Source organism: Octopus bimaculoides, chromosome 1 (assembly GCF_001194135.2).
Source record: "Octopus bimaculoides isolate UCB-OBI-ISO-001 chromosome 1, ASM119413v2, whole genome shotgun sequence".
NCBI lineage: Eukaryota > Metazoa > Mollusca > Cephalopoda > Octopoda > Octopodidae > Octopus > Octopus bimaculoides.
The window spans coordinates 40624949-40633846 of record NC_068981.1 but is presented as its reverse complement, the minus strand read 5'-3'; the positions used below and the strand labels follow the sequence as shown (position 1 = coordinate 40633846).

At 32.9% G+C, this 8898-nt stretch overlaps 1 protein-coding gene across 1 annotated transcript in view; it reads left to right on the top strand.

Annotated features, from left to right (window-relative positions):
* Window positions 1-8442, top strand: part of LOC106871166 (histidine ammonia-lyase) — a 59155-nt gene extending 50713 nt beyond the window's left edge. Inside the window, exons 15-20 of the mRNA XM_014917497.2 lie at window positions 841-919; window positions 2434-2520; window positions 3225-3359; window positions 4701-4809; window positions 6262-6331; window positions 8210-8442. Coding sequence (XP_014772983.2) covers window positions 841-919; window positions 2434-2520; window positions 3225-3359; window positions 4701-4809; window positions 6262-6331; window positions 8210-8278 — 549 coding nt within the window. The 3' untranslated portion in view covers window positions 8279-8442. The remainder of the gene's footprint in view (window positions 1-840; window positions 920-2433; window positions 2521-3224; window positions 3360-4700; window positions 4810-6261; window positions 6332-8209) is intronic.
* The last annotated feature ends 456 nt before the right edge of the window (window positions 8443-8898 follow it).

Genomic DNA, 8898 nt, shown 5'->3' with positions numbered 1-8898 from the left:
ATATAATTGGTTGTATATATATATAATTATTATAATATTAGGGAATGTAAAATTCCAAATATACAGGAATATTCAATTTAGTCATACCAAATTGAATATTATAATAAGTAATATATGTATATAAATATATGTATCTTCATTTCAGTTTTATTATTATTCTTATTTTAGTCCTATGTCTGAAATGGACTAAAGAGAACAGGTGAAGACAAGTGGGATGAAGAGTCACTGAAGAGGTCACAGGATGCGTGATGAAAGGACACTAAAATAATAATAATAATAATAGTAATAATAATAATAATAATAGTAATAATAACAATAATAATAATAATAACAAAGCTGAACTGGATAATGAGGATAACATAACTATATATATATACACACACACACATACATATATGATATCACTAAAGTGACAGAGGGTACAATGTAGTACTAGTATTGCTAGAAATAAGAGTCAAAATCAATCACTCAATAGCCACAAAAGCACTATCCTAATGACTGACAAGGGGAGATAAGCTCTCCTAGTATATAGGAATGTATGGTTGGTTGGCAAAAATATGACCATCCCCAAGTATAATAATATTTGTTTCAACACACAATTTCACATCAGGAATCTTATAAAATAAATACTTAAGTATATTTTAATAGATTCTTTCATTATTTTCAAAATTTATTGAATTAAAGACTGTGTCTTACAACAGAAATATGGTAACAAAAGGGTTAAGGAGTAAAACATTAAAAATACTCTATATTCTCAATGTCCATAAATTTTCTTTACCTGAGATTTTTCTTGGAAAATTTAGAATGTATGACTTTCTGTTATTAAATATTTCATTTCAGGCAAATGATTATCTTGCAATTGGAGTTCATGAATTGGCGAATATAAGTGAAAGACGAATTGAACGCCTCGTAAATAAACGTATGTATGCATTACTATTGAATTTCAAATATTCTGCTAGGAAATAGATAAATCAGGTTTACATTTCTGTGTCTTCATATACATGTATTGATATGCATTGTATATCATATCCTTAATGTAATATAGGTGTGTAGGCATGGCTGTGTGGTTGGTTAAGAAGTTTGCTTTCTAACCACATAGTTTCAAGTTCAATCCCACTGTGTGGCACCTTGAGCAAATATTTTCTATGCTAGCCTAAGGCCGACCAAAGTCTTGTCAGTATATCTGGCATATTGAAATGGAAAAAAGTTGTGTGAGTGTGAGTGTGAGTGTGTGTGTGTGTGTGTGTGTGTGTATTGCATGCATATCATATAGTCTTTACAGAGACTTCATGAAGTTTTGGTTGATTGATTTTATAAGTTTAATAGTTAATTTATTTTAATAGTCAGAATTAACATTTGATATGAAACCAGTTAATTACTGCAAAAAGTGAAATAGTAAAACCAATATGTATTTTAGTTACTCATTATTAACATCATTCTTTTATGATCACTGAACTCTACTACTCTGTCCCTTAAATGTAAACATACAGCTACCGTCACTGTCTCTCTTCCATTACTCCATCCTCTGGCGTCCTCTTGTTCTCAGCACTCAGTCTCTTTCATTCTACTCTCTTACACTCTTCTTTCATCCTGTTGTCTTAGTTGTTTGGCTATCATTCTCTCTTCTTTTTCTTCTCTTGATCATGTTACCTTTAACAAAAAGGGGACAGTGTAAAGCTCTGAGGACACTTTGGTCTTGTAAACTCACTTTTGCTGGTACTACTATGAAATACTCATCCTATGTTTTGTAAAGTGGTAGGTGAATGAATGGAGATGATGTAGAATAGAGAGGCTGTGCTAAGAAGAAATATACCTGGTACACTCTATTAAATGGTTGGTATAAGAAAGGGCATCCAGCTATAGAAAACATGTCAAAAATAGAATGTACGAACAAGTCATGGTCTCCACCCTGATTAGGAGATCAGTAGCTCAAAATAGGAACTGATTATGATCTATCCACCCTATACTAGCATAGGAAGCAAACATTCTTTTAATTGCTTCAATCATTTGACTGTGGCCAGACTGGAGTACTGCCTTTAGTCAAACAAATCAACCCCAGGACTTATTCTTTGTAAGCCTAGTACTTATTCTATTGGTCTCTTTTGCTGAACCACTAAATTATGGGGATGTAAATGCACCATCAGTTGTCAAACGATGCCAGGGAGCAAACACACACACACACACACACATACACACACACGATGGGCTTCTTTCAGTTTCCATCTACCAAATCCACTCACAAGGCTTTGGTTGGCCCAAGGTTATAGTAAAAGACACTTGCCCAAGGTGCCATGCAGTGGGACTGAACCCGAAACCATGTGGTTGATAAGCAAGCTACTTACCACACAGCCACTCCTGCACCTATGATGACAATGATGATGACGACGATGATGATGATGATACTGATGGTCAATATTACATATTTTATTACAGCTCTTGGGAATTTGCCTCCTTTCTTGACTGAAAATGGTGGACTCAATTCTGGCTTTATGATTGCACATTGCACAGCTGCAGCCCTAGGTAAGTGTTAAATATATGACACTTTTGCATTTTGTTGTATTTCTGTTAATTTCTTTTTGAATGCATTCAGATATTTATACAATATCATAATGAAGCATTGAGGTGGCACGTAACTGTACAGGTGGCAAGTAAAATACACCATTTCGAGTGTGGCCATTGCCAGTACTGCCTGACTGGCCTTTGTGCCGGTGGCACGTAAAAACACCCACTACACTCTCAGAGTGGTTGGCGTTAGGAAGGGTATCCAGCTGTAGAAACTCTGCCAAATCAGATTGGAGCCTGGTGTAGCCACCTGGTTCACCAGTTTTCAGTCAAATCGTCCAACCCATGCTAGCATGGAAAGCGAACGTTAAACGATGATGATGATGATGATGATGATGATGATGATCAGAACATTTTATAGGCTATAAATATTTAACTCTTCAGCATAAAGCTAGATTGGTTCTATATAAGGCTGGATGGAATAAATTTTCTTGTACAAAAAGGGCCCTTTTAGATTTCTGAGACACGCACATAAACAAACATAAAGAACTATCTGTAAAGGGCTTACTGTGAGTTCTGTGTTGATTTATCTTTAAATGATATTGACTGATGTAATATATAAATACGTTGGTGATGATGAAAGTATTAAAATGTTGTAAGATACTTCAAAGCTACTTAATTTTTTTAATTTTTTGACGCTTCAAATTTGTTTTTATTTTTAGTGTCCGAAAATAAAGTTCTTTGCCATCCTGCTTCTGTTGACTCACAGACAACCAGTGCAGGAACTGAAGACCATGTATCCATGGGAGGATTTGCTGCAAGAAAAGCACTGAATGTTGTTGAAAATGTAGAACAAGGTAACAATAATTAAAAAAAATTATTTTTTAGAATAGTTGATCGTAATTTCTGCATCAAATAATAAGTTCCTTTGTGGAAAGAAAACATATTTGGTTGACCTTATATGAAGAGGAAATATAGAAAAAAATTGCTTCATAAAGTAGAGTCATTTTAAATATCCTTTTATTAGTGACGCTAGAATATGCTACCCATCAACTGATATAGCATATGATGAGTCGATAAGTACTAGTTTTATAGTATTTAAATTTTTGTACATAAATGCTATTTGGTGAGTTTTGTGATGTGACCCATCCAACCAAAACCAGTATGAAAAGTGGATATATGATGATGATGATGATAATAGTGGTGGTGGTGGTAATGATGAAATTAATGAAACGAACGATCATGCATGTTTAGAATTTGTGCTTTGTTTATACAGACCAGTAATTCCCTAATATTCTTTTTTTACTCATGACACACTTTAGATCAAATAAAAGAATTTATATATTTAAGCACAAATAATCTAAGCCATAAAAATTATTAGGTTTTTGGTCTTTATTCAATAAATAAAGTGTAGAAAAACACTTTGTATTTTTTACTTTTTTAAAATAAAATTTAGTTATTTTTATATGACATCTAGCTATATCTTGAGACATTCTGTTGTGAACTGTTGATATAGATCAGAGGTTCTCAACCTGGTCTGTATGACTCCTGGGGGTTCCATATAAAATTTTGGGGGTCCATACAAGCAGAATAGTTAATTGGTTACCCACAATATTATTCTAAGGACCTATGAAAAAATTTTGCTTCAGATGAATTTATTGTAAGAAACAGCTCAGTTTCTTTCTCTAACATTTTACACAGTACAAACTACACAAGTTAAAAGTGTGAAAAACAAAATAGGAATTTTGAAAGAAGTATCAGTAAGAGTAGTTTTTAAACATCAAATGACGATAGGGGTCCACCAGAATAAATTTATTAATCAAAAGGGTCCAAAATAGTTGAGAACCACAGCTATACATTATTGACCCCCTTCAGTAGGGGATCCTGTTTCTGCTTATGATTTGAACCACGACAAAATAAGCTGAGTTTTTTGACAAAGAGAATGAGAGAAAAGTAGTAAAATTCAACATCTACAACTTTTCCAAGGACATATACAGCAAAAATGACTTAAAGGGACTTAAGAATCAAAACTTACTAGAGGACTAAACACTTTAAAAGTTTACTTCTTACTACACAGTGTTTACAATTAAAATTTTCTTATAACATCATTCATTTCTCCACAGATTTTAGATATATAATTTTTTTTATTGTGCCTTAAATCATTGTGTTACTATCTGTATAATATTGTCTCATAACAGTTTTAGCTATTGAACTGTTGGCTGCATGTCAAGGTCTGGAATTCCTGAAACCATTGAAACCTACAAAGCCTATTGAGGAAGTTTATAAGCTTGTTCGCAGTGTTGTTGCGTAAGTACAGTTTATGGTTTTTACTTGTATCAATCATTAGACTGTGGCCTTGCTGGGGCACTGCCTTGTAGAAATTCAGTTGAATGACTCAACCCCAATACATGTTTTTCTCTATGCCTGGTACTTATTCTATTAATCGCTTTTGCTAAGTTATGGGGTCATAAACAAACCAACATCAGTTGTCAAGTGGTGGTGGGGAACAAGTACAAACACACAAAGAGAGAGAGAGAGAGACACACACACAAACACACATCATGGGTTTCCTTCAGTTTCCATCTATCAAATATACTCACAAGGGTTTGGGCAGCTCAGGGCTGTAGTAGGAGACATTCATTCAAAATGTCATGCAGTGAACTCTGAAATCATGTGGTTGACAAGTAAACTTCTAACCACAGAACCATTCCTGCACTTGATAATCAATTATTTATCATTTATTTTAAAATCTTTTTACTTGTTTCAGTTGTTGGACTGCAACATCTTGAAGGGTTAAGCCAAACAAACCAATCCCAGTATAGTATATATATATATATATATATATATATATATATATATATATTGACTTATAGTTATGTACAATATTTTCAATTAAATATTAATAGTGCACCTGTTGGTCATAGCAGATCATGTTTCAGCACATGTGTATACAAACTTGAACATGATTTTTCGAAGAAGACTGGCAATTGCCCATAGATGTAAGTCTTCAGTCTGCACAACATCAATTTTTATCCATGGAAAAGGCTACTGACTTGGGCCAATACAGCATGAAACAAATGTCATCACAGGTGTTGCTATCAGAATGTAGAGAATCAGAACAGATATCACAAAGCTTCTCTTACCTACACTTTGAACAGTTCTGTCAATCCGATGCTCTGGATTGGTACTTTATTTTCATCTTCAAAAGGATAAAAAGCAAAGCTGACTCAAGCAGGATTTGAACTCAGGATGCAGAGAAGCAGAATAAATTCTGTGAGTCATATTATTAAATGCACTATTGATGCAAAGAGCACCTGAGTGGAGGAGGAGGCATGAAATAAGCTTGATTAAAAAAGCAGAAGCCATTGTAGTATCAATAAAAAGACAGAGAAAGGAGACAGAGAGACTGGAGTGTGTCTGTGAAAGATTTATATACCAACCAGTCAAGTGGCTTTTCTCTGGATGTATTCAAAGATGTCTGTGTATGTGTGACAACGCCATCACAGATATGGGGGTAGTTCTCCTTTGTGAGCCTCACTTGAAGTCTGTAGAGCTTCAAAAAATTTTTTTTGGGGGGTGGTGATGAAGTATTTCTGGTTCCAAGAAAAAGGGGTAACCTTTGAGATGTAGTCCAAGCTATGGGGATTGTTATTGTCATAGAGTTTCTCTTTTGAGGATTTCCAAATGTGGTTTTCCACTCTGATAAATAACTGTCATTTTAACATTTTTTCTAAAACAAAGTTTGATTTCATATTACAGACCATGGGACAGAGACCGTTATATGGCACCTGATATTAATGCTGCTACCAAGTTGCTGAAAGAAGAAAAGGTAATGATTGCTTTCATTGTCTTTTTCTCTTAGTGGTTTAAGTGATTGGGCTGTAACATAATCAATTATATGTCCATTTCTAGGTCTCAACTGGCACTTACTTTATTAATCACAAACTAATGAAAAGTATAATGAACCTGGTTGGGATATGAACTTAGAAGGTAAATTGGTACTACTAAATACTTTAGAGTATTTAGTTTGAGAAAGTACTTACTATTAAGTATTTATTATTAAGTCGATGAAATATAGATATTGCGTTATACAGAATATTGGTCTATCATAGATAACATGAACACACACAGATACATATACAAAGATACACACTTAGACATGCACACACACACACATACACATGCATATATATATATATAAGGTTTCAAATGGGGAGAAGTTGCTCTTTCAAAAGGGATGTAATTCATCCCTGTGTACACCAGTTTAGCTCCATTTCGATTAATTTTCCTGAAATCTGTTAATTTGTGTTAGTATTAGTGTTTATTGATGGTTCTTCTTTGACATCAGTGCTTAATACTTATGAAGTTCCAGTTGTTGTTATAGATGTTTTCCTTTATCTGATATAGGAGAACAGAATTTTAATAATATATAGTAAACAGAGAGTGTGAACAGAGAACAATCAATTTATATATTGTGTGTTGTGAATTTGTGGAAAGAAATCCCATAAAACTCAAAAATTTTAATAAAAATGGAGAAGAAATGTTAAAATATAAGAGAATTTTAATTCATGCAGATGATTGTTTTGTACAGCAATGTAAAAATTATGCAAATTCATGGTTAAGTAGAATTAAATTAATTAGATTAAATTAAATTAATTATATATCACTGTACTCTTCAGGGCAACAAGTGTAAACAGAATTTATACATAGGACTTGAGAAAAGAAAAAGCAGAATAGGATCTAGGAGATGCATATTTATCCTTATGTGAAAGAAAGATATGTGTGAGTCCAGTTAGGTATTAACTAAAACTAAAGGCTATAATGGTTATTTGAAAATATAAGTAAGAGAGGTTTTAATAGTCAATTTCATGTCGCCTGTGCACGTTTCAATTTCTCACCTTCATTCATATTTTACAATTAAAATTGCATTATGAATTTAAAAGGTAAAAATCTCTTCAGGGCAAAAGTGACATCTATTCATTTACATCCAAAAGGATGGAGAGTTCCTTAATGACTGAATAGCAACATGTGTGTGTGTGTGTGTATGTGCATGTGTGTGTGTGTAAGCATGTGTGTCTTTGGATTCTGTTCTAAAAATAGCTAGTGGTTAAACTACAACCACAGTGGTCAATGGCTAGTTGCAGTCCTGAAGAACTAGGTCATATTACTATTCACCCTTAATAGAATTTAGATCTGTTTTTTTTTTGTTAGAGGCTGGCTGCCACTCCTATCTCTACTCACTTGTCATATATTAGTATTTTTTCTGTGTTCACACTCTCCATTTTCTTTATATATATCTATATCTATATATATATATATACACACATGCATATATGTATGTATGTTCATTTGTTTCATGTCCATTTTATGATGTTAGCTTGGGTTCAGACAAATAGATTATAGAGGCATTGCTTTACAGATGGATACTCTTTCTGTTGCCAAGCCTTACCTATTTTCCAAGAAAGGGATCTGTTACATACATCTTTTGAAGATGTGAAGCAAGCAGATGATTTGTTGGTTGGACAATGACAGCAACAACAGTGTTGTATGTAGCTTACATGTTTGAATGAGAAAATGGTCAAAAATGACTACATGCTTTAATAAAACCATTGTATTTTATATTTATATATGTTTGTATATGCATCTATGAACATGGACATGTTTTTTAAAAAATCACTAAGTTACATATAATATTTATTTTCTTCAGGTGTGGAATACTGTAAAACCTTACATGGACAAGTATGAAAGTTCTCATCCACAAAATACAAGTGCTTAAATGAAACTGATTCATTTATAATATGTATATCTATATAGGTTTGTTAGAACAAACAGAAGAAATATAATTCTATAATATGAGTATATACACCCATTTTTCATTGATTTTAATTGGCTTCTGAGTTTCTTAATTTTTCGCTTATTAAAAATTATAAAATAAACTTATCATTCTATCTGTCTGTATTTCTGTATAAACACACACACATGTATGCATGTATGTATGTATGATGCAAAAAACAAGTGTTTTTAGATGCATAAATGACAATAAACAATCACTGAATAAAAAACTTAAAATCTGAACAGAAGAAATCATAATTTTGCTCACAATAACTTTCAAGTTTGGCCTGTACTCACTATTTTAAACTGAAAATCGCATATCCATGTTGATTTATTACATTCATTTAATCATGTATATTTGATATTTGATACCTCCTTACATCTAAACTTCTTCTATAACTACCATAACACCTATTTTAGCATTGTCATTACCTGCTCCACTACTATCTATTTTTCTATACCTTCATTTTCTTATTAAATTCTGATCACTTGCATTTTTGCCTACAATCAGTTGCGCCAAGTTTTTGACCATTTCTACCCTCCCCCTATCACTTAGTGGTAAGC